Source organism: Perna viridis, chromosome 3 (assembly GCF_037379345.1).
Source record: "Perna viridis isolate PV_CMFRI_1.1 ecotype Kerala chromosome 3, ASM3737934v1, whole genome shotgun sequence".
In the NCBI taxonomy this organism is placed as follows: Eukaryota; Metazoa; Mollusca; class Bivalvia; order Mytilida; family Mytilidae; genus Perna; species Perna viridis.
The window spans coordinates 9,065,384-9,091,034 of NC_142447.1; the positions used below are offsets into that span (position 1 = coordinate 9,065,384).

A 25,651-nucleotide genomic window follows, 5' to 3' on the forward strand; every position below is an offset into this window, starting at 1 on the left:
GATGCAGTAGTTCCGCTCTGCTTTGTTCAGGGTACGACTACCGTAAGCTATTACCTTTGTCTGCCCATCTTGGACTTGGATCAACACAGCACCTATGGAAAAATCACTGGCATCTGAATCTAGTATATATCCGCCATCATCGCAAGGGTATGACATTATTTCATGGCTTAGAAATGCATGCTTCAAATTTTAAAACGCAAATTGACATTCATATGTCCAGATAAATGCATTGGACTTCTTGGTAAGGTCTGTCAATTCTTTAACCATTTTGGAGTAGTCTTTTATAAACCGACTATAGTAAAAACCCATTCCTAAAATCCCTTTTACTTCTGTAACATTCTTTGGGACAGGCCAAGATAATATTTTAGCAATATTATCTGGATTTTGACGCACATCTTCGCCCGATACAATATGACCTAGAAAGGCAACTTCTTTCTGAAAAATCTGACATTTCTCTGGTTTTAGTTTCAAACCAGCAGCTTTATTCTTTGTAAAACCTCATCTAATCGTACCATGTGTTCATCAAAAAATGAACCAAACACAATTATATCATTGAGGTAGATCGATGACTTTTGCCACCGAAAGCCATTCAAAACAAGTTCCATCAGTCTCTGACAAGAAGATTGGCCGTTGCAGAGACCCATGCAAAGAGGCAGTTTTGGGTATATCTTCTTTTTTTTACTGTTATTTGATGAAACCCGCTTGTTAGATCAAATGTACTGAAAAGTGTCAATCCTCTGAGAGAATCCAAACAGTCTTGGATGCGCGTCTATTATCAACACATGGTCGTAGCTTTCCGGATTTTTTCATTACTAGCACCAACGGGCTTGCTCAAGGGCTCACCCACTTTTGGACTACATTTTGATTTAGCAACTGTTCCACCACTTTCTTCTCTTCATTAACATAAGCTATCGGAACTCTTCTTGGTGGTTGTTTGTTGATCTGTTTCGTCGAAAAAGTGTCAGAGTACTTGGTTAATAGCTGTGCAATAGTTTCACATTCATCCTCACTCCGCTTCTCTGATGCCTTTTTATACAAATCTTGAAGATGGGGTGGTACTATTTCATCTTGGTCACTCTCTACCTCACCTAATTTCTTGATAGGTGTTGGAAAACCAACTGTAGTAATTTCCTGATTTTGTTTATTGCTGGTAAGTTGTATTCGGCCAATTGATGAAAAATTATCTTCCTCCCCAGGATCCTCACATGGAATTAGAATTTCTGGTTCTACATGTAACATATCTGCTTTCCCCATTGCTGTGTTTTGATGCAGCTTGAATTCTTTATCAAAAGGATTTATCACATCCTTTCCAAGAGTAATAACTGTAGGCGCCATCTGAACAGGATACTTATTTACAATTCCATCCAGCAATTCAAGTACAAAAATTTGTGGTTCTAAAGAGTTATCTTCTTCGAACCTATCTATAAAACATCAATGAGCATTTCATGTCTTGGTGGTATCAGATATTCATCTGCTACCCTTATTTTTCTTATCCTTTCATGTTGGCCCATTTGTGTACAGGGAATGGAGGTGTCACCCAGCAGAAAAATTCAATAGCTTAATCTTATATCCCCAATCTGCCTTCAACAGAACGAACATCTAATCCTAACAATGCCTCATCCTCAATGTCTGCAACTACCAATTCAAGACTAAAAATCAAGTCACCTTACTTGATAACAAATATGGCTTTCCCTAACTTCTGTAGGGGTTTGCCATCAGCGCTGGCCAGCGCATTTGAGCTCTTTAAAATGGGTCTATGGGCCACTGGTATCTGTTGAAACACTTGGCTCGATAACACAGTTCGAGTTGCCCCAGTGTCAACCGTAAAACAAATTTCATGACCTTGACCCTGACCCTCTATATAAACTCCATCACTGTGGAGTACTTGTCGTACTATAATACTCGGACTCATATTTATATCCTTCTCATGGATGGAAGGACTACTATTAATTACTGTAACACCTGTCTTTCCCTTCTCGTCAGACGTATCAAGAACAGGACAACGAGACTGACTCTCCTCGTCAGGAGTTTTCAGTCCTTCATCATTACTCTCAAAAATCTTCTCATTCGTGGAAGAAACTTCTTCAAGTATGCCACTACATACAACTTCATTTGCATATATGCTGCTGCTAACTACTCCATTCTCTGTATCACAAATTTGACCATTTTCCTGAAATTTATGGGTCAACTCCCGGTCAACGGAGCTGGCCCTTTCTAGTTTAAAGCAAAGTCTAAGAAAGATATTGTCTTCCCAGGTTCTGGAACCGCCTTACTTTCTCCTTTTTCCTCTGACCGTTTGGTTGTCCATGGATTATTAGTCGTCTTTTTCTCAGGTTTTCTATTTGGGTTGCTATAACAGTTTTTGGCATAATGACCGGGCTGACCACAATGAAAACAAACGAAACCTTGACCACTCGAAATACTGGGTCTCTGACCATCTCGTCTTTCCTGTATTTTGTAAATAGTTTTCTCATATTATGGATAGGTTTTCTGTGGTTGTGAGTAATTATTGTTTATTATATCGTAAGCAAAGTCATGTTGTCGGTCTTTATTTTGACATTCTGAGTACATTTTTTGTACTAATTTTTGTATTTCTTCAATTTGTGTTCGGGCAAGCTTTTGGTCACCAGCATTAGCACACGACTTTGATTGTCTTGCTCGATGGGTTTCTTTCCATTTATTATACCATTTACCCGAAACTTAGGGTCTTCATTTTTCTTGACTTGTCTAACTTGCCTCTTGAATTTCTGGCCTGTTTGCCCCTCCTGAGCGGGCCCATCAGTTGTCTCTAAATATGTTATTGCATCCTGCAAAGCTTCTTCGATGGAATTCAGATCTTTGTACAGCTCATTGTGGAATCTGGTTTTATTATCTGCCAATCCCATGAGAAACCTCTGTAGTAAATCCTCTTGTCTAATTTTCATGTCCCTATTCGAATAGGCTTTATCGTATATGCGCTTAAGTTCAGCCGCACAGGCCTTGTGAGTCTCGCCAAATTTCTGGTTACGTCTAGTGAATAGAACTTTATAATTCTTTGTAGTCTCGTAGACTCCAAATCTGTTCTGTAGTTCCTTGGTTATCTTTCGATAATTATTAAGGTATTTTTTTTGGTAGTTGGTCAGAAACAAAGTCCCAAGCGACCCCTTGAGGTCTTCGAAGCAACTCTTGGAGCTTTCTCTTTCCATCCCAGTAATTCAGGGTCTGCAACAGCTTCAAATCTATTAAGCCATACGTCCAATTTATTATCCCCTCTGTAGGCTGGTAGTTTAAAACAGTACGATTCCGTCTACGGCTTTACTTTAGCTGCATGGTGAATGTCTATTACTTCATGGTCATCATTATCCGACTCGCTTTCTGAGCTACTTTCACTAGTACCTCCCAGGAAGGAACTTCTAAAAGTTCTTGAAACACCAGGATCACATTTGAACTGTGGTTTTGGCCTCTCTTCGTCCCATATTTGTCTATTTCTTGATGAAGTAGATCTAGAATTAAAAATATTTCCTCTCAATGCAGTCTGTATAGCCGTCACTACCTGGCTGGTTATTTCCTGAATAGCCCCTTTAATTATGCCAAGCACACCAACAGTGTCACCTTGGGTTTCAGAGTCAGTCTCAACAGCAGATTCCTCAGTTTCTTGATTGAGGTAAAGGATTGGATTCTGGAGGAATGTTTTTACCGTGACAACTTGTGCTAGGAATTTGGACCCTTTCTGCGGTTGGAAAACTCTAAACTTCTCTCTCGTCAGCTTCATAATCGGAATTGTTATTCTGCTCTAAGTTGCTCTCTATATGCTCGTGTACTACACTTTCGCTATTTACAAACGTTAGTGAAGCTTGTGTTTTCTTCTTCACCATCTTTGAATTCGTGTCACTGGATCTTAAAAGCTTTAAGATCCCGCTTAGGATGCCAAAATGTAGCGGTGGAGAGGACAGTGGTGAAAATAGTACTCGCTAACCTCATTAAATTATATAGTATGTGTATGCGTGCTGACTACCAAATAAAAGTCTCTCAATATTATGTCTAGCATTGGCTACGAGAGAAAAGAATTCTGATAAGTTCAATCAATTTATTAACAACCACATTTCATTGAACTACTAGTATATATAGATCATAAATTATATGACAAAATGGCCAGGCTATATGAAATAAGAATTGAACTCTTTAAAATGAAGTGAGTTCTGAATTAAAAGTAATTTATTTCAAAGTCTATTTTGGCCCATAATTAAATATCCAGATACCATAGTATGATCAATATCACAAAGAGCAAACGATAATGAATTTAGAGTAAGGTGTATCTGAGATTAATAAAAAAAAAATGGCTAAAGCCTAATTTCGAACTAGTTAAAAATGCAACACTTAACTATGAACACACGGTAATTAACAACACGTAGCCATACTGATTACTTGTGTTTAGTTTATTAGATTCCTTATTTGAAATTCAGACTTTTATCGGAAACGTACAGGTTTCCCTTATTTCTAATAAATAATTGGACCAAAAATCTGTGCTTACCTCTGCTAAGATCACTATGTAATCTTTACTTAATAATGATGCTTTATAAATGACTGTGAACCGCTGACCTCAGCTAGGATCACAGCCCCTTAAACATTTATAGAAATAGTGAACCGCTAACCTCTGCCAAGATCACTATATAATCTTTTAGTGAAATAATTTTAATATAATTGTGAACCGCTAACCTCAGCTAAGATCAAAATTCCCTTAATTTCTCAGATATACCTTTACAAATAATAAAAAAAAACAATAACACAATGATGTTACGGTCTGATGTTTGAAAATGTTTTCAATATGAAATATAAAAATGTTTGAATGATAACTTCTGATAAATCCTCAAAAGTTTTAAATTAACAATTTATTTTTTTGCCATCTCAAAAACTTCAAAATCCTTCCAAAATGATATATTTCCTTTTAAATTTTTTTACCAAAATGATTAAATATAAAGAGTAAGAGTATAAAGCCAAACATCTCTTACTTTGTTAAACTACAAGAGCGTAGTGACACCTTCACACCTTCAAATAGAAAAGGCATAAAAGTGACGTCATTTAAACGTTGACGTTTGTTTTTATACTCAGACATCGCACAAATGCACAATTGCGCAGTTGTGCGGTACACGAGAAATCCACCAATCAGAGCGTCGCCATAAAATGGAAAATCCCCGTTTGTGCACATTAGTGCTAATTCTAAAAATAAATATACATACAAAGTTAAAAAATAAACATACAAGATTACAAATAACAAATTGAAAATTTATCATATCACTTTGCAAGAAATATTAAACAAATCGACGAACAGTTTTTACTAAAACTATCCGACAATGAACTATTCCTCACCAAATCATTATTTACAAACTATGGTGGCTAACGATAATCATCCGGTAGTGTGGACAAGTCTATAATTGTATTCATGAAAATAATTCAAAAATGTAAACAATGAAAAGTTAATTCCAGGTATCTATTATATGTAAGGTAGCTGTCTGTTTCACTTGTAAGCCGAAACTTATTGCGAATTAACGATTTTCACCCAAAACAGAAAAATGTTCAGAAAAATTATACTACCGATGATTTCTAAACACACACTAAAATACTCAACAGAGTAACCAACATTGAGGCATTCTCATTCAGTGAATGATAAAAACAGTGAGAACTAATGTAAATTTAGCCTTAACAACCTGAAAAAACTACATGTCATTCAGTGCTGGCAATAATATCAGCAATTTTCAATCTTAAAAAAAATAAAATAACTGGCTGATCTTCCCATACAGTATACACAGAAATATAAAGTACAAGAAGTTTACAAAAACACGTCTGCCCACGATGGAAGTTCAAACCAGAGTCCCTTAACAAGTAATAATAGAGATTCTCTGTTGCTAAGCAAATAAAATTTGTCATTAGAAACGTATAACGGAACATCCAGTTATAGGACATATTGACCATTTAAATAGAAAAATAAAAGTGCTGAGGCACTGAGTCAAGGAAGACCTCATAAATATTCATGTAACCAAATTGCAAGCTCAAAAAACGATAACAAACTTAGTCATTTTAAGAGAACCATCTGTTTTAATGAAATGCATATCAATACTGCTTGTTTATTAATGTATTTATGGATCTTCTTTTCCTTAATTGTTTTTGGTATTTCTGGCTGTGTACGGTTATGTCCTCAAATTTCTTGACACTTTACACCTAAACCAGCATTTCTTCAAAAATATGATATCCACTGTGAATCACTGACTATCATTATTATATGAATTTTCAAAGTAAGAAAAAATCCACACTTTGAAATTTCGGGTTGGAGTTGCATGAAGTAGAAATGAATCCTGTGGACTAGGGGAGGTATGTTGACCAAGGACCTAATCTAAAGGGAGAAATGAGCAAAAACCTTTTCCTTGTGTGTACTCTCTTTGACAGTGATTTGTAATAGATTAAATGAACAAATATGTCAATATTGTTAGTTTTCATACAGAATTTACTAAAGCTTGTCCTTGTCATTGTTGTCTAGATTAGGCCCTGAGTTGATAATGTCAACACTATACACTTTTTTAAGTAAATAATTACCTTATGATTTTTTTTTCAATTCAAACAAGGATACAAACTATTGTTATCAAAACTACTATACAGTTTAAAAATCTTTAAAATAAAAAAACTTTGGTTGTACCTCCCATATTTGAGCAATTTAAGATTCCAATCAAGATGGAAAGTCAAGGATAAAGAGATGTAGTGAAATATTTTGTCTTTCTTTATAACAAATGCACTTTGAATATAAATCCATCTTTTCTACTTTCCAAAACAAAAAGGTTACTAGTTAACCCACACCCCATGATTATCACTTGTTATGATGAATCATTTTTGCGCTTAAGCAGATTGTTTTATACCTGTCTGCCTTCAATAATGTATGTGCATTTCTTTCAGTTTTTTTCTGCATGATTGTTTCACCGATATGTATTATATCAAAATACAACAAATAAGTGCTACGAAATCAGACTTCATATTTGTAGTTTTTATTAACAGATGTTGACATGTACCAGCACTAAAGAATCATGAACTTTGTTTCATGTCTAAATAGTGTCCCTGCACAAAAATAGTCCATTTTGCTTTTTGCTTTCTTCTCGCTACATCTAGTGAAACTTTAAAAGGGATTACCACTAAAAAGAAATCAAGGAAAAAATGATAACAGTGCCTTTGATAATTGCAAAATGTTACAATATGTAAATGTATGAAAATATACATGTATTTTAGCCACATCATATGGAAGTACAGAAACCTCCTCTTGATGAAAAATATTCTTACATGTACATATAATTGTGTGCAAAATTAGGCAAAAATAGAGGTTGGGTGGTTATCATTGTCCAAGGTTTTTACTGGTTTTTAAGCCACCTAGTCAGTACTGGTTGATTGGAATTTTGCAAACAGTATTTCTGTAGCATTATAATTTCTGTCCTACATTATAAAAAAATACAATAAATATATATTATATTTTGGTGTTCTGAAATGTCATCCTTGAAATATCTCTATCAGCTGTCTTAATTAAGAAAAAATAAACACTTCTATCTCAAAAAATAATTCAAATTTATCTAAAATAAAACCTAACAAACTTTACAAAAATGTAGTACAGTGTACTTCATGAGCACATCTGGGTTTCAATAACTGTTAATAACAGGTAACATAAGTAAGAGTAGAATAGGTTACTTTTCACCTAAATGACAGGTGGTCATTGTTAAAACAACATTCCCTCATATCCAGGAAGATCATTAAAGTGGTTTGAAGTGGTGAGTTTAAAACAGTAAATAAAGGTTGGCTTCTGGAACAGGGTTATGTTGCTACAAGATAGAAGTCATCACTACAGACGTTTTATGGTCGTCATCATGAACTCGTGGATCGTTATGGTGTATCCATCAGCACCGTAAAAACTGATTTATTCAGCGGGTCATAGTTTTCCTTTCCTCGTTTGTCTACCCCGGACTTGACTTTTTATGAGCAACTCGGCGGGTGTTTCTAGAAAAGCAGAGGACACTTACCCTACCGGTGCACCTGGTCAGTTTTTAGTGGAGTCCGAGTTGCTCATTTACTTTTGTTATTTTGTATGTATGATTTTAGTTACTTTATCTTCTTTGTTGTGTGTGTCTGTTTTCCATGTCTGGTCTTTGTCCCTGGATTACATTCTTTTGATTACCGCTATAACCTTGGTTCCCTTGATTACATAAAAGAAACATGAAAGTAAGTCTTATTGCGGTTGCTTAACAATAATAAAATAAAATAGTATTTCGTAAAATTGTAAGAATGACACTAAATCTTGAAATAAAAAAGAAAACAGGTAATTGCCACTCTCTTCATGCAGTGAATCATAACAGCAGGAAATTTATCTTGGATGTGTATATATGCCTTCTAAGTGATAAATATGACACACTCCTGTCCATTCGTTCGCCAGTTTGAAAAGAAAGTTAGTACACGGTCTTTATTTCTACCTGAAATTACAATTCTGGAGCTTCATATATAGTTGAAAACCGATTTCATCATTGGGAATGTTCATATAAAACTGTAGATACTTATATGACAAAATGAATAGATTTCGGATTTGTGTAAAAATACATAGAGATGGATTTAAAAGTGGATGTAATTCGTGTTATAAAGACATATTTTTATATGTTTATTTTTATGCGTTTTGGTTCTTTTCAAAAGATTAGGTCGGTTTTCGTCTTTTATGAATAGTTTAACTTCATTTAGTTTGAGGCCGTAGATTTACAGCTCTTGTTCCGTTTTTTTTTTTCGATTTCGTTTCGCAGCATATAGGTACCCATTTCACGCGACTCGACAGATTAATACGCGTACGATGTTGCCTTACGTTTATTTCATCTATATATTTAATCTAATGATGTCAGCTTCAATAAGGCATCTTAAAATTATATCTATCTGAAATTTCGCAGAAGTCCATATATTTTTAAAAATCATTTTTAAACATAACCATTTGTTTTAATGTAGTGCATATTTATACAGTCCGTTTATCAATGTATTTTTGGATCTTCTTTTGTACTATTTTTTTGGTATTCCTGGCTGTACACGTACGTTTATGTCTTCAAATTACTTGACACTTTACACTTAAAACAGCATTTCTTACAAAATATGAATTCCACTGAGAATCACTGACTATTAATATTTGATGAATTTTCAAAGTAAAAATGGATCCACACTTCGAAATTGAAAGGCCTAATCTCAAGGGAGAAATGAGCAAAACACTTCTCCATGTTTGTGCTCACTTTGATGTGGGATATTTTTTGTAATGAATTAAAACTAAAATTTGTCCTTGCCATTGTTGTTTAGTTTAGGCCATGGGTTTAACTTGTCGAAACTGTGCACGTATTTAGAATAAATGACTGCCTTTCTCTAGGAATTTTCAATTCAAACAAGGATACAAACTCTTGTAAAAACTTCCATGCAGTTTTAAGATCTTTAAATTAAACAAAACCAGCTTTGCATCTCATAAATTTGAGCACTTTAAGATTCCAATTAACTTGGAAAGTCAATGATATAGAAATGTGATGCATACAGGGAATATGATGTCTTTATCACAAATGCACTTTGAGTATAAATCCATCTTTTTCTGTCCAAAACAAAAACATTACTAGTGAACCCATACCCCATGAGTACCACTTTTTATGATAACTCACTATCGCGCTCAAGCTGAGTGTTTTATACCTGTCTGCCTTTAATAATGTATGTGCATTCCTTCCATTTTTTTCTGCATGATTGTTTCACAAATATGTATAAGATTATAATACAAGTAACTCTTGTGTTTTGCAAATATATAAAGGCTAAGAAATCAGGCTTCATGTTTATATATTTTTTACATGAAGAGATGTTGACATATACATTTACATCTGCTTCATTCTACATATATATGTACCAGCACTTTAGAAGCATGAACTTTGTTTCATGCTTATAGTGTCCCAGCACAGAAATGGTCTGTTTTACTTTTGCTTTCTTCTCACTTCATCTAGTGAAACTTCTAAGTGATAACCAGTAAAAAGAAATCAAGGAAAAAATCATAAGTGTCTGATATATACAAAATTTTACAATTTAAATGCATGAAAATATACATGTATTTTAGCCATATGATATGGAGAAACCTCCTCTTGTTGGGAAAAATTGTTACATGCACATATAATTTCGTGTAAATCAGGCAAAAATAAAGGTTGGGTGGTTACAACAGTCCCATTTTTAATGTTGGACAAAAACTATGTATAATGACAAAATAGTGTATGCAAAATATCAATCGACCAGTATTGACCAATGTGGGAATATTGACCAGGTGGTTTAAAAACCAGTGAAAACTTGGGACTATGCACTAAATTAAAACAAATGGTTATTTTTTTTAAATGACTAAGTTTTTATCAGTTTATTTAGCTTACAATTTTGTTACATTAATATTTTTGATTACTTTGAGATCTTCTTTGACTCAGTGCGTCAGCACTTTGATCTTCCCTTGAAGTATTCACTTAAAAAATAAAATTACTGCGAGATTCCACTGAAATGACTCCAAAAACCCAAATGTAATAGGAAATGGGTAAATTGAATGGTTATAAATACGAAGTTGATCAGTTAAAAAAATACAATAAATCAAATCTATTCACACTTAAAATGAAAGTTTTGAAGAAAAAAAATTGAATTAATGAAATATGATTAAATCATACCTTACCTCAATTATGACTTTTCTAATACCAATCTACGAACTATGCATTTTATCACATTTTATACCTTGTTTAACTTGGTTTAAGTTCAACAACTATCCTTAAAAATTGGGTCCATAAGAATTAATGTGAAACCAAAACACATCAGTTGGAATCAAAATTCCAACAAAAAAATCGTTTCTAAAAAACCGTTAATACCCTCACCCCTTACATAAAAGCATATGTTCACTTATAATAGCTCCTTCACATAGACTAATCTTTAAAAAAAATGTTATATAGAGTGCTTCAGATTAGTTACGAGTATGAACGAACACTTTGCGATTTACTAAGAATGAATGCGATGCGTTTAGGATAACAGTCCACGATTCTTTGCAGTTACATACGAGCGATTTACAAGAGCATACGATATCATTAAGAATATTGCGAGTACAATGCGAATTGTAATGATTTTTCAATGGAGTTTACCCATATAATCAATTGAACATTGACTTGTTTTACAAGTTTTACATGATTGACGTGTTTTTTTTAAAGCCACCAAATAGTCATCCGACTTCTTCGCCTATTTGCACGACAACCTAAACCTCCTTATCCTAGGCAATGTATTCGTATAGATTCGCCAACTGCTTGCTTGAATTTTTTAATTAGTTACCAACAAGTAACAGTTTTTTTTCTAAAAAGCAAGCCGTCTATTGGCTTTATCTAATGTTGAGAATAATAAAATTTTATGCAAATTTGTCTTAGAGGATGAACCCTGTAACTTTGAACTTGTATTTATGAGTGTTGACATATTTACTTCTAAACTACAAATGATGTATTTTCATTTTATATAAGAAATAAACTAACACAAAAGTTGGATCCTGAGAACCAAAATGATGATGAGGATGTTCCATTTTAGACTGTTCGTTTACAGCTTGTGATATTGATGCATCCCAACAACGGCTTTTTATTACTGGTGAAAAGTCTATAGGAAATTTTATACTGTAATTTGGTGTATGTTGGCTTATAACAGTATAATATTTGCTCTGGGGAATAGCTCGGTAGAGATAACAGTGAAGGTTTTATATGGTAGTTGTTGTTTTGGCCAGACAACAGAAATGACACTTGGGTCTTTGGTTGTTGGCTGAAATATATATAATGTAACTGCCACGCTGCAGCAACTGTATTTTAATCGAGATTTCACCATTTCCGGTTAAATGATTTTGTAAATGTTCACTCGACACGTTCGACACGAGGCATCATAAATGGCCCATAGAGGTAAATAATAATTGTTCTATACATTTTCCATATCATTCGAATTTGTTATATGAATCTTCGATAACTTTGATACATTTTCAAGAATTGTAAACAATGTTTCTTTGATCTTTTCAGGTTTTACGTACATTCAGCAACTTGCGTAACTTCAGTTGTGTAACTTTGTATGCGTACATGCGATGTAATGGTTTTGCAGAATAAAATATGAACATTATTTGCGTCAATTTATAGCCACAGTGCGATGGCTGTTACAGTAAAACCTCTCAAACATTTATGAGCCGACAGAAGATGAGTTGTGTACAACAAACGATTCAATGGACACGGATACAAGTCATACGGGTGAGAAGATATGAGAACTATTTAGTGCGTTTTACATACTTTTGGATATGATTAACAATTTGGATTCGATTTTAATTGAAAGTGACCTTTATTAACTTTATAAACATTTGTACAGTTAGACATGCCCGTATTTTGATTGACACTTGATGCACACGTGCGCGTATAAATGTGTGTATAAATACAGTACTTACCTTTTTCAACGTCCCGTACGAACTGTGAATTCTGATACAGTACTTACCTGTTACGACGTCACGATAAAAGTGCGTTCCAACAGAGTACGGACATGTTACAACGTTGCGAAGAGAGCGAGTTTAATTACAGTACGGACCTGTCATAACGTTATTTATGAACAGTTTTCTACATACAGAGTGTGCCAGTTTCAACGTCACAAATAAAGTGTTTTGAACTACAGTACTGACCAGTCTTGACATTAAACTCTGCCTTTTGACATTTTACTATGATGATTTTTGCCTTATCATATGCGTTTTATGTCTTGCATTTGTTATATGTTATGCATTGCTATATTTTTCACATGGGTATTATTTTGTGTTTGAGTTAAGGCAATTTGTACATTTTGCATTGGTTATTACGTTATATTGAAGGTACTATTTTGAACCAATTTTAATAATCCAAACTGAGGTTTTATTTGATGGTAATTAAATCAAAATGTCTGATAGTAATTTACCTGAAGGTCCTATTCGCAAAAGTTCACGTCAGCCTAAACCATCAAGTAAGGGTATATGGTTGCAATTAGATACATTAGAAAAGAACTTTAAAAGAACTTTGTCTACCTGGAAAACTTGTTGTAACAAGATAGAAGTCTTGCTTAGTGACAGTAGAGATTGTCTGGCTATAAGAAGTCAACGCGACAATTTATCAGAGCGCGCAGATCACGTCATTAGCATATACAAACAATTATCACGGCTAATCGAAAAGGAGTGTCAGACCGGCGAACATGTTGATTTAGGGAGAGATATTGAAGATGACATTATTGAGCGGTATGAAGCATGCGAAAATGCTCATTCAGACATAATGAAGCGAATTTCCTTAAGATTAAAGGAACTGGAGGAGGATTCTTCAGAAATATCGTCACGAAGGTCATCTCGAAGTGGTTCTGTGAAATCTTCTCAACATTCACATAGAAGCACACGTTCAATAAGATCTGAAACAGCCTCTAAGGCAGCCGAACTTAAAACGAAACTGAAGTACCTAGATGTTGAAGCAAATGCAAAGCTGCGATTAGAAAAGATTCAAACCATGAGAGATTTAGACATTGCCGAGGCTAAGTTAGAAATAATTGACGGCACAGAAAATGTTGCGTCTGAATTAGATGAAGCTAAGACATCGTTGCCTAAAGCTGACAGGTTGGGCCCGTTTCTTGAAAGTACTGTCAAATTCAAGGAAACACAAAACATCACAGATAGTCCATTAGATTGGAAATATGAAGCACCAAGCTGTAGACAGCCAAATGTAATGATCGATGAGGTTTCACCACGTACCGCAGGAACTGCCCCAAAAATTGTCAGTGCGTCAGTCCATCAGCCTTCGAAAATGGCAGTCAACAATCGAGCATCAATAAATGCGTCCTCAAACTCTGTAACATTGAATCCAAACATTAGTGACTTTGTACCACAGCAATCATATTCAGCAAACGTTCCTGTACAAGGTACGCGGATGTATCCACCGACAGCAAGCCACTACGTTCCGATCAACAATCCAGTATCAACACAAGGCCAGTTATTAACGTCGACGTCAAGTCCTGGAGTAGCATCAAATGTTAACAATCTTGATTCTTCACTAACTACGATAAGTGATATCGCCAAGTCGTTTGCCGAGCAAGTGAATTTAAGCCGTCTTCCACCTCCGGAACCGTCAATTTTCCAAGGAGATCCACTAAAATATCCGAATTGGAAGTCCGCCTTCCAGACATTAATCGATCAAAGGCAGATTCCGTCTTCTGAACGTATACACTATCTGAGAAAATACTTGGGAGAATCTGTTCGAGATGTCGTCGAAAACTTCTTCTTATTGTCGAGCGAAAATGCATACACAGAAGCGAAAGCACTACTAGATCAGAGATACGGTGATCCATTTGTCATTGGTAATGCCTTCCGTGATAAGCTTGAAAAGTGGCCTAAAATTCTACCGAGAGATTCTAAATCGTTACTGAGATTTTCTGATTTCCTAAAGCAATGTGAAATCGCGATGGAGAGCATTGGAACGCTGAATATGCTCAACGATGATCGGGAGAATAGAAAGTTGTTAACAAAACTACCAGATTGGATAGTGACACGTTGGGGCAGAATAGTCGTCAAACACAAAGAAGAACAGAAACAATTTCCACCGTTCAAGATATTTGTGGAGTTTATCTCGCAGGAGGCGAGAATTGCGTGTGATCCCGTGACATCGTTACAATCAGTAAAGGGAGATTTTGTTCCAGGTCTTCGCAACAACGACAATCGTCGCGGATTCACAGAAAGACGACACGACAACCAAACTTTTCGTGGACGTACTTTCATGACAGACACTTCAGAGAGGAGCACAACAAACATGTCTCGCACCGATTCGAAACCGAAAGTCAAATGTTTGTGTTGCGATCAGTTTCATGAAATGGACACTTGTAAGGAGTTTCTTGCAAAAACAGTTGAATATAGGAAAGACTTTACGAGGAACAACCGACTTTGTTTTGGGTGCTTAGGTTCTGGTCACGTTTCTAAGCGGTGTAACAAACGTAAACAATGCAACATTTGCCAGAAGTACCATCCAACATCTTTACACGGTGATTTGCGAAACCCTAATACGTCTAACACAACCCCGTCTCCGAGTGCTTCATCTATCGATAAACCAGCCACAAAGGATGTCAAACCCGAACGTTTTTCGTCTCAAACTGGAACAGTATTTATGAGTAATACGGAATCAAGTGCTAAAAGTTCGATGATAGTTCCCGTATACGTTTCACATGTTGACACTCCAAGCGAAGAAGTACTCGTCTATGCGTTACTTGACACTCAATCAGACACTACATTCATTCTAAGCGATACATATCGTAAATTAGGTCTATCAGGAACAGATGTGAAGTTGTCGTTGTCAACGATGTTTGCCGAAAACCAAATCGTAGATAGTTGTAAAGTGAAGGGATTGATAGTACGAGGATTTGATAGTTCAGTCCGGATTCCTCTTCCGACAGTATTTACACGAGATGTGATGCCTGCAAATAGATCACACATACCAACTTCCGACATGGCTAGACACTGGCATCACTTAAACAGAATTGCGGATAAACTATTGCCTATACAGAACTGTGATATAGGGTTGCTTATAGGATACAATTGTCCACGTGCACTTATACCAAGAGAGGTAATACCTTCGTTGAAGGATGGTCCGTATGGTCAACGAACTGACCTAGGATGGGGTATCGTTGGAATAGTGGACTCGACCCGAAACGACGATGATCAATTAGATTCGATTGGACATTCTCATAGAGTGCTAACGTTTGAAGTACCGAAAAAAGTATCTAACGCAAACGATCGTTTTATTGTGTCCATGAGGTCAAAGGTTAAGGAGATTATCAGTCCTTCAGACTTAACCCGAATGTTCGAGATGGACTTCATTGAACATAAAAACTATGAGAGACCGCTCTCACACGATGACAGAAAGTTTCTAACAACCTTGCAAGAAGGAATTCATGTAAACGATTCACATTACGAAATGCCCTTACCGTTCAGAGCTGGTCCACCGAACTTGCCGAACAACAAGTGTATTGCTATACAGAGATTGGCGTATTTGAAGAAAAGGCTCCGTAATGATGCAACGTACGCTGATCATTACCAAACCTTTATGAACAATATAATCCGAAATGGGTTCGCGGAAAGAGTCCCGGAAAATGAACTGAATCAGGATAGCGGTCAGGAATGGTACATTCCACATCACGGAATCTATCACCCGCAAAAACCAGGAAAATTGCGAGTAGTCTACGACTGTAGTGCTAGATACATGGGACAGTCGTTAAATGATCATCTACTGCAAGGCCCAGACCTTACGAACTCTCTCATAGGCTTATTACGTCGATTTCGTAAAGAATCTATTGCGGTCGTTTGTGACATAGAACAAATGTTCCATCAATTTAAAGTAAATACTGAACATCGGAATTATCTGAAATTTCTGTGGTTCGAAGATGGAGATCTTACTCGGGTCCCAGTAGAGTATCGTATGAGTGTTCATCTATTCGGTGCAGTTTCGTCACCAGGGTGCGCGAACTTTGGACTTAAACAACTTGCGAACGATTATGAAGCTGACTTTGGACAGGAAGTAGCAAACTTCATTAAGGGTGATTTTTATGTTGACGACGGGTTGAAATCTCTGTCAAGTGTCGAAGAAGCTATAAGTCTTATCAAGGGAAGCATCGAAATGTGCAGTAAGCGTGGAATTAGACTACATAAGTTGTTGTCAAACTCGAAGGAAGTATTAGCTCAAATGCCCGAGAAGGATTGCGCCAAGGAATTGAATTTGAACCTCTCTTATGAAACGTTACCAACGACAAAGACTTTGGGAATTCAATGGTGTATCGAATTGGACGCTTTTCAATTTAGAATATCACTTAGTAGCAAACCACCTACACGTCGTGGAATGTTATCTACGCTAAGTTCAGTGTACGATCCTTTAGGTGTCATCTCACCAGTTATTCTCGTTGCGAAACAACTGCTACAAGAAATGTGCAAGGATCAAATTGAATGGGATAGCCCATTACCAGACAGTGTTCAGATGAAATGGGAAAGATGGAAACGCGAGTTGCTAGCCCTCAAATCTTTGAAAATAAACCGAAGCCTTAAACCCGTTGATTTTGGAGAAGTTAAGACAATTGAACTGCATCACTTTTCTGATGCGAGCTCAACAGGTTATGGACAGTGTTCCTATGTTCGACTAGTCAACGCTCAGCAACAAGTACATTGCTCACTTGTCATAGGAAAGTCTCGTGTAGTTCCGTTAAAGTCCATTACTATTCCTAGGTTAGAACTTACTGCAGCTCTGACTTCCGTGAAGATCAGTACACTACTTCACAACGAACTTGACTATGCGAATGTTGTTGACTATTTCTGGACTGATAGTAACGTGGTCCTCGGGTACATTGCGAATGACTCGAAGCGTTTTCATGTTTTTGTTGCAAACAGAGTTCAACAGATCCGTAGCGTTACAGATCCCTCTCAGTGGAACTACGTAAACTCTATTAACAACCCAGCTGACATTGCGTCTCGAGGATCAACGCCAATCGAATTAGGTCGATCGAGTTGGTTTTCTGGACCAGATTTTCTATGGAAGACCGAAATCGATTTCAGAAAGGACAATCCGGATACTTCACACATTTTATTGAACGACCTGGAAGTGAGAAAGGCCAAAGTGTTTTCCACAAGTACAAGCTTACCTAGTCAGAGTTCGATACTGCAAAGTCTGGAATACTTTTCGAGTTGGAGCAGAGCCAAACGTGTGATTGCAATGTGCCTTAATCTAAAGGATACGTTGCTTGCGAAACGTCAGAAAGTTGCTTGTGCTTCGATAACTGTGAATGACCTACACCGCGCTGAGATTGAAATTGTTAAACACGTTCAAAGCATTGCATTCAAAGATGAAAAGGAAACATTGCAATCTTTGCGTTCAAACGGAGAGTTTAGTGATAAGGAGTCGGCTAGAAAGCGAAAAGGTGTTATGAAAGGAACGTCGTCATTGTATAGACTTGACCCTTTTCTGGATCCGGATGGATTAATTCGCGTTGGTGGTCGCATACAACGTGCAGATCTCGACTCAAATTTGAAGCACCCAATTATCTTACCAAAACGTTCTCATATCACGGACCTTGTCATACGTCATTACCACGAGCAGTCACAACACCAAGGACGTGGAATTACTACGAACACGATACGTTCTCATGGCTTTTGGATAATTGGATGCAGTTCTATCGTCTCATCCCTTTTGTCAAAGTGTGTTATATGCCGAAAGTTACGTAGTCAGACACAAATCCAAAAGATGGCAGATTTACCATCCGACAGACTTGAAGATGTACCGCCGTTCACATATTGCGGAGTTGACCTATTCGGGCCTTGGTACATTAAAGAATCTCGAAAAGTACTCAAGCGTTATGGAGTTTTGTTTACCTGTTTGTCATCACGCGCTATTCATCTCGAAACCGCCAACTCCCTAGACACAGACTCTTTCATCAATGCCTTGCGAAGATTCGTTTCGTTGCGTGGACCTATACGGCATATTCGATGTGATCAAGGAACTAATTTCGTAGGTACTGAAACAGAATTCAGAAACGCCATGTCTGAATTAGACTTCGATCAAATTCGTCAATATCTACTCAATGGAAATTGCGATTTTGTACAGTTCAAAATGAACGTTCCCTCAGCTAGCCACATGGGTGGTACCTGGGAGAGGCAGATACGTACAGTGCGAAATATTCTTTCAACACTCCTGTCACAACTTGGAACCCAGTTAGATGATGAATCCTTGAGGACTTTAATGGCCGAAACTACAGCTATAGTGAACAGCCGACCACTAACAGTAGAAAATCTAAACGACCCGCTTTCTCTCGAACCTCTCACACCGAATCATATATTGACTATGAAAACTAATGTTATCTTACCACCACCCGGACAGTTCATGCGAAACGACATCTATTCAAGAAAGAGGTGGAGGCGAGTACAGTTTCTTGTTAACGAATTCTGGAATCGATGGAGGAAAGAATTTCTTTCGAACATTCAAGCTAGACAGAAGTGGATTGCTCCGAAACGAAATTTGCGTATTGGTGATATTGTCTTAATTAAAGTTGACAACCTAGCGAGGAATTTGTGGCGCTTAGGTCGAGTGTGTGATGTGTATAAGGATAATGACTCTTTAGTTCGTAAAGTTAAACTGATCGTTGGTTCGCCAAAATTGGATCGTAGAGGTGCTCGTAAATTCAAACTATCGGAACTTGAAAGACCTATACACAAATTGGTGTTACTTCACGAGACCGAGGATGATTCCCAGCCGAGGAGCTAACTGATGGACTCAGAGACTATGTATTGACGATAGTGAATTTAGATTATGCGAAAATGGACTTTGAGATCGTGCGTTAAGTGCTAGAACTTTCAGTTTTGGTAAATCTATTCAGACGTTCTTAGTTTATGATAATCATAGTCGAGAGTACTAGTATTTTTATATGCGTAGTTTTTGTATCTTTACTTTCGTGGGAAAATTAGTTAACTAATTTTAGGGAGCCATGTAACTGCCACGCTGCAGCAACTGTATTTTAATCGAGATTTCACCATTTCCGGTTAAATGATTTTGTAAATGTTCACTCGACACGTTCGACACGAGGCATCATAAATGGCCCATAGAGGTAAATAATAATTGTTCTATACATTTTCCATATCATTCGAATTTGTTATATGAATCTTCGATAACTTTGATACATTTTCAAGAATTGTAAACAATGTTTCTTTGATCTTTTCAGGTTTTACGTACATTCAGCAACTTGCGTAACTTCAGTTGTGTAACTTTGTATGCGTACATGCGATGTAATGGTTTTGCAGAATAAAATATGAACATTATTTGCGTCAATTTATAGCCACAGTGCGATGGCTGTTACATATAATTAAAACTTGGAATAAGTTTTATTATTTTATTCAGTTCCTTGATGCACGCATGTAAGATCAGCAAAAAGTAAACAATTGAAAAACAAAAGTGATGATCTTAATCATTCTTAATTATAACACATTAATTTCTACAGTAATCTTTTAAAATAACTGACATCATTAAAAATGAACCAGTATGTAAATTTAAACATCTAAAATTATAAAGTTAATTTACATACTGAACTAATTATCTCTAAACTAAATATTGTTCAAATCAAAAACTTTTCATTTTCTTTAACATTTTAAACTACTTAATAAGTGATCCCGTTTACATACATGAAATAACTGGTCCCTAACATTAACTTCCGGTTTGCGTGCACTAGATAAAAATAACTATTTACAACTACTTACACACAATAACTCAATAAAGTCAAACATACAATATAAAGATTTCATTAACTACATAAATGCAACGATAAGTAAACTAGTACAATACATTAAGCTACTGTTGCAAATATAAATATATTGTGGAAGTTAATTAAGAGTATATAATTCTTTTGACACAATTACAAAATAAGCTTACCAGCATTGGACATTAATTCTTGTCATAGTTTTGGGCATACTTTGCCATAAATACATTTTGACAAGTTTGTCTTCCGAAAAGCGTGAATTAACTCCCTTTAAGAAAGTGAAAACCTAAATTAATTCTTGTTGAACCAATTTTACTCAAAATATGAAATATATCATTTTTACTTTCAAATACTTATCCAACATTGAAAATGAAATATATAATTACATTCAAAACATATTAAAACAAAAAGAAAGTTAAAACATATTTACAAATAATAGAAATAAAACGAACATACCTGAAATATATATAATTAAAACTTGGAATAAGTTTTATTATTTTATTCAGTTCCTTGATGCACGCATGTAAGATGCGGCATCACAGGAACATCGCTTTTTATACCAGATTAGCGTTTTAAAAGGTTTGACCAATGAAATTCAAAAATTGCTAAATTGGTCAGGTATCAATCAATTTCTTGACCAATGAAAATAAAATTAATAAAATGTTTCTAGGGCCGATTCAGCATAAAGTGTCAAACAAAATTACTTATATAATCTAAAAGGCGAATTAATACATATTCTTTATTACATAATCTTATCTCAGCTAAAATGTTTGTTCCGATTTCTCAAGAACTCGGAACAATAGAAAAGACTATTCTTTAATCCTCTTTACATAAGTTTGACCAAAATGTGATAAACAATTTATAGATGATTTGCCAAAAGCCAAGTTCTTTAGATAATTGAAATAATGACATACTTGTAACAAATTATGTACAAAATAAAGAAATAACTTCTTAAGTAAAACACAGTTAAATTATGAAACAATTTTATCTACAATTTCTTCAAATTGTAGAATCTAAAGATATTAATTTTTTTTATTTACAAAATAAAGAGAAAACACACTATAATAGAAACCTCATTCAGAGCAATTTATTTGTCAAATCAACTGATATAAAAGGACATGTTGGAGTTTGTAAACTTAGATGTGAAGATAAACAACATGATCTACTTTGGTCTTCGTCATCCTACCTTGGTGACAAATTTCTTTGTAACCTTCGGAGGGCTCATGAATTTTATGTCCCTAGTATTTTACCAAACCAGTATTCAAGATTCTGTTAGGCCTCAAATAGTGGATGTATTGGCGAAATTACCTTAAATGGAATATTCCTATGAAGAACTTAAAGACGGCATTGACATTGTTACTGATGCTAGGCATGGAACTAGCCTAAATATTTCTAAAGTTGATTGTCCAAGTGCACAGAAACACGAACTGATTGGAACAGTAAGAATATACGAGTATTTCAACAATTTACATGGTGAGTATGAAGTAAAAATCTGTGTTCATTGTCATGACAGAAATACAAGTGTGAACAAATTCATAAGGAGCAATGGAATGGATACTAAATCTACAAATGATACTTGGCATGCAACAAAAAACATTGCAAAGGAAATTAAATCAATTTGCACAGGGCCAAAGTACAAAGAGGGCAAACTTGGCATCCCGAGTTAGCAGATAAAAGTGCCAGTATCAAGACTCACATTTACTGGGCAATGAAAAGTTGTAATCAAGATCCTACAAAACTTAAATTAAGTATACTAAATATTGTAGAACATTATAAAAATAATCATGAACACTGCAGTGAATTATCAAGATGTAAAACAGAACTGAAGTATGAGCCATCAAAAGATGTCTGATCCAAAGGCAGAAATGTTACTTGGACGAGCGTTAATGAACACTCAAGTGTATAAATCACCTGTAGATTATATTTACTACATGGACAGTTATTATGTTGAAAGCTTCAAAAATGCAATATCGCAGTATCATGACAAAAGGATAAACTTTTCCAAGCAAGATTATGTACTACGAACAAATATAGCTATCTTAGATTGGAATGAACACGTGAATAGGGAAGCAACATCAACAAAAACTGTGCAAGATGCTAAAAATCCAAGGCGACAAGTAGATATAAAAGTGCTCAAAAGAAAGGCATATAACATGTGGTCAGAAATATGGTGTAAACTAGTAAAAGCATATCTAGATTAATAAAATTGGAAAGGCATAATTCATTTTTCAATTGAAAAGGTGATTAAGAGCTATTTCTTTATGTAGCAAACAATAATTAACTCTAAAAGTCGTCTGCATATATTTACCTAGATAACCACACGTGCATTTGTTTTTATTTTACCCACAGCTGTTGGTGTAAGTACCGCCCATATGCCCTGATCAAATAATTCTTGTGCATGTTCCCCGATAAGGCTGATCGGATGTTGCTGGTTTAAGCTATTAAGTTTAAAAATATCAAAAATAAATGTAACATCTGGTACCAATGAACAAAGCTACGGTATACGTGTAAAATACCATTTTCATACTTAAAGTTTGTCTTTCGAAACACACGTTGAAGTGCACGTAATTTATATAGATAATGTTTTATTTTATTGTCAACCATCCTGACTTGAACACTATATGCAGATTTACAGTCTCCTTTAATGAATAATAGTGCTACAATTTTACTGAACCTTTATAGACATGCATGTAAGTATGTTTCAGTTTCTTTCTAAAATGAATTTTGTCGAGTGCATCATGCCTTACTGTAATAAAAAAGGGTAAAAAAGGTTGCTCTCCATACTATATTTTTTCCTGTTTTGTATACTGATTAGGTTCTGATTACATTTTGTTTTACTTGATTTGTCCTATGATTGTACATGAGTTGGTCATTGTAAATTGTCTTAATCAACTTAAGGGGTAATTTGGGTGACAACTGGGGTTTTCTCGTCGTTCATTGAAGACCCATTGATGGCATTGAGCGTTGCGGTTGTTTTCTCCTTGACAAATTCACCATATCTATTATTTCTGTTATATTGCTACAAGGCCCTTCCTTTATAAGTTTAATAATAAATGAACAAAGTGTATTGATTTTATGCATCCCTCTAATAGCAAATCTAATGATTGTTGCTGGAGAGCCTTTTTCACAGCAATAAGAAGAGGCGTTATCAAAGAGGTTAGTTGCATGGATTTTTGTGTCATATATAATAAAGAGGGACTTGTAGCAAGGTACTTTGGTGCAAGAAATCTTTAAATTATGGAGACCCATGTTAATGAAAGATATTCTTATATATTTTGTCACAAAATAATTACTAGTTTTGGATGTTTTTTTTCAAAATTGACTTTCCAAAACAGGTTAAATCGGTTAGTTATAAGTAAACTTAAGTAAAATCCCCTTATTCAATGTATTTTTTTTAATATAAACTCAACAGTCAATTGAACACAAATAAATTGAAAAACGACTTTCAATAGATCAATTTCAAATTTAAAAGCGGTCAAATGCACTTTCGTTAAATATGTACTTGTATAACAAGTCTTTGCAAGCCTGTTGTTACTATTACTCAGAATCCGAAAATATCGTCTAAAATTTGATTTTTACATCAATAAAATAGTGAAATAGCAACCGATGATGAGATCGTATTGTGTTCCTTAAATTACTGTTGTAGCCGATGAAGTGATATAATTTGTATGGTCATTTAGAAGTGTTTACAATAATTATTCATTAAAAATTATTATAGCAAGTTGCACTATTAAAAGCCAATTATTCATTTCAAATGACAGGAAAAATCAGTATAATAATCGACCTGAAAATCCTATAAATAACACTGGGTCGAAGTTAGATTACTGCCTTGTATACGTTTGTAGTGTATACGTTGCCTATTTAACTTTAATAAGATTGCTTTATTTTTGTTTTGTTTTTGTTTTTGTTATTTTTGTTTTGTTTTGTTTTGTTTTTGTTCTGTTTTTGTTTGTTTGTTTGTTTTTTTTTTTTTTTGTTAATAGTTCGTTTCTTATTTTACGATCTTGTCAATCGTTCGGGTAACACACGACCACCCTTTACGCGGATTCTTTAGGAGGTTGCTGTTAGCAGTTGACCAACGGCTGCTGGTTGCAGAGCCCAGTCTTTGGGATACCTGGTCGAAGAATTCGGTCATGGTATGTTCCAACAGCGATTGGGTCTCACAAGTAAAATATTATCTTCGTTAATGGCGTCTATATTCCTAATCAATTTTTAATTTGTACTAGAATCGTCATTGGCCAAACGAAATATTTTTTTATTTTTTGTCAAAGTGATTCCACGCATTGCAAACATTCGAACAAACGTGGGAAATTCGGTATTCAGGAATCAACCAAGAAGAACACAAACACAAAATTCTTCCATACAACGAAATGGGCGCTAACAAAACTAGATGCACTAACGAATCTAAATTGCTCACCTGGCTTGATAAGGTATTTTTTATGTAAAAAGAGCCATGTTTTCTCATGGATAAAAAAATCCCACCTATCAAACTAATTGAAGAATTTTATCAACTTTGATTGAATTCTATCCAGTGGCTTCTTAGGAAAATATTTATGATAGTAATAACATTAAAAAGGGCAAAACTACGTCCAAAAAGGGCAATAACTCCTTAATAGGTTAATAGATTTTAATAAATTTTTAATAAATTTGACAACAGATAGATCTTATAATATTAAACACCTTTACTCAGTTGGAGTTTGGCTTAACTTAATGGTTTTCGAGATAAAGCAAAAAAACTGTCTCCCGACTCTTATGTTCTATGTTTAGTAGCGCCGGCCATATTTGTCAACGGACAAAAATATCTTCATATCAATTCTTAGTAGAAAACACACGGAACATTCACACTAATATCGGGATATATTTGTATTACAGGTGCGTCTGATTAGGATTTAGTCACTTTCTCCCCGACAGTCGAAGTGTGAAGTTTCATTATGTTTTGTTCTATGTTTTGTACATGTATTTATTTATTTTTTATGTCTTATTTTTAAAAAATACTGTCCAAAGTACATGTATTTATTTTAAGACGGTCTTCCAACATTTTCTTTCCACAATTTGGTAATTATTATAGTGGTTGGTTGGTTTTAAAAGGATTGTTTTAACGCGCATGGTGATTTAGAGTCTACCTACACCTTGTCAAATCATGATGGATGCCAAAGTAATCTCTGATGTTGGTACACATTCTTTCCTACTGTCAAGCTACATGATGATAAACTTGTTTCATTGCAATAATGAGTCCAAACAATGTTTTTGTAATTCAAAAGTAAGATTCGGGAAGAGTCTGATTTATCAAGTTTTGCCGTGTAAATGTTTTCTGCAGAAGTCATTCATTCATTACAGTTAAGGGAGA

General features: G+C 35.1%; 2 protein-coding genes and 1 long non-coding RNA gene across 4 annotated transcripts in view; 2 read left to right on the forward strand and 1 right to left on the reverse strand.

Moving 5' to 3' along the window:
- Window positions 1–5,886: 5,886 nt before the first annotated feature.
- The window catches only part of LOC148620921 (uncharacterized), a 42,805-nt gene continuing 23,040 nt past the window's right edge, over window positions 5,887–25,651 (reverse strand). Inside the window, exons 2-3 of the long non-coding RNA XR_015921033.1 lie at window positions 22,613–22,742; window positions 5,887–7,154 (exon numbers count right to left, since the gene is read on the reverse strand). This is a non-coding gene — a long non-coding RNA (uncharacterized LOC148620921). The remainder of the gene's footprint in view (window positions 7,155–22,612; window positions 22,743–25,651) is intronic.
- On the forward strand, window positions 11,813–19,870 carry LOC148620922 (uncharacterized). Of its 2 annotated transcripts, XR_015921031.1 has the most exons (3): window positions 11,813–11,948; window positions 12,063–19,659; window positions 19,774–19,870. XR_015921031.1 is itself a non-coding variant. In XM_088574806.1 (2 exons), the coding sequence occupies exon 2, from the start codon at window positions 12,951–12,953 to the stop codon at window positions 19,317–19,319; it is 6,369 nt and encodes a 2,122-aa protein (XP_088430932.1). In that variant the 5' UTR covers window positions 11,813–11,948; window positions 12,063–12,950; the 3' UTR covers window positions 19,320–19,870. The 2 variants fall into 2 exon arrangements, 1 of the variants encoding a protein (XP_088430932.1); XM_088574806.1 differs by having other exon boundaries at window positions 12,063–19,870.
- The window catches only part of LOC148620923 (methyltransferase-like protein 27), a 58,808-nt gene continuing 56,026 nt past the window's right edge, over window positions 22,870–25,651 (forward strand). The window contains exon 1 of the mRNA XM_088574808.1: window positions 22,870–22,994. Coding sequence (XP_088430934.1) covers window positions 22,949–22,994 — 46 coding nt within the window. The 5' untranslated portion in view covers window positions 22,870–22,948. The remainder of the gene's footprint in view (window positions 22,995–25,651) is intronic.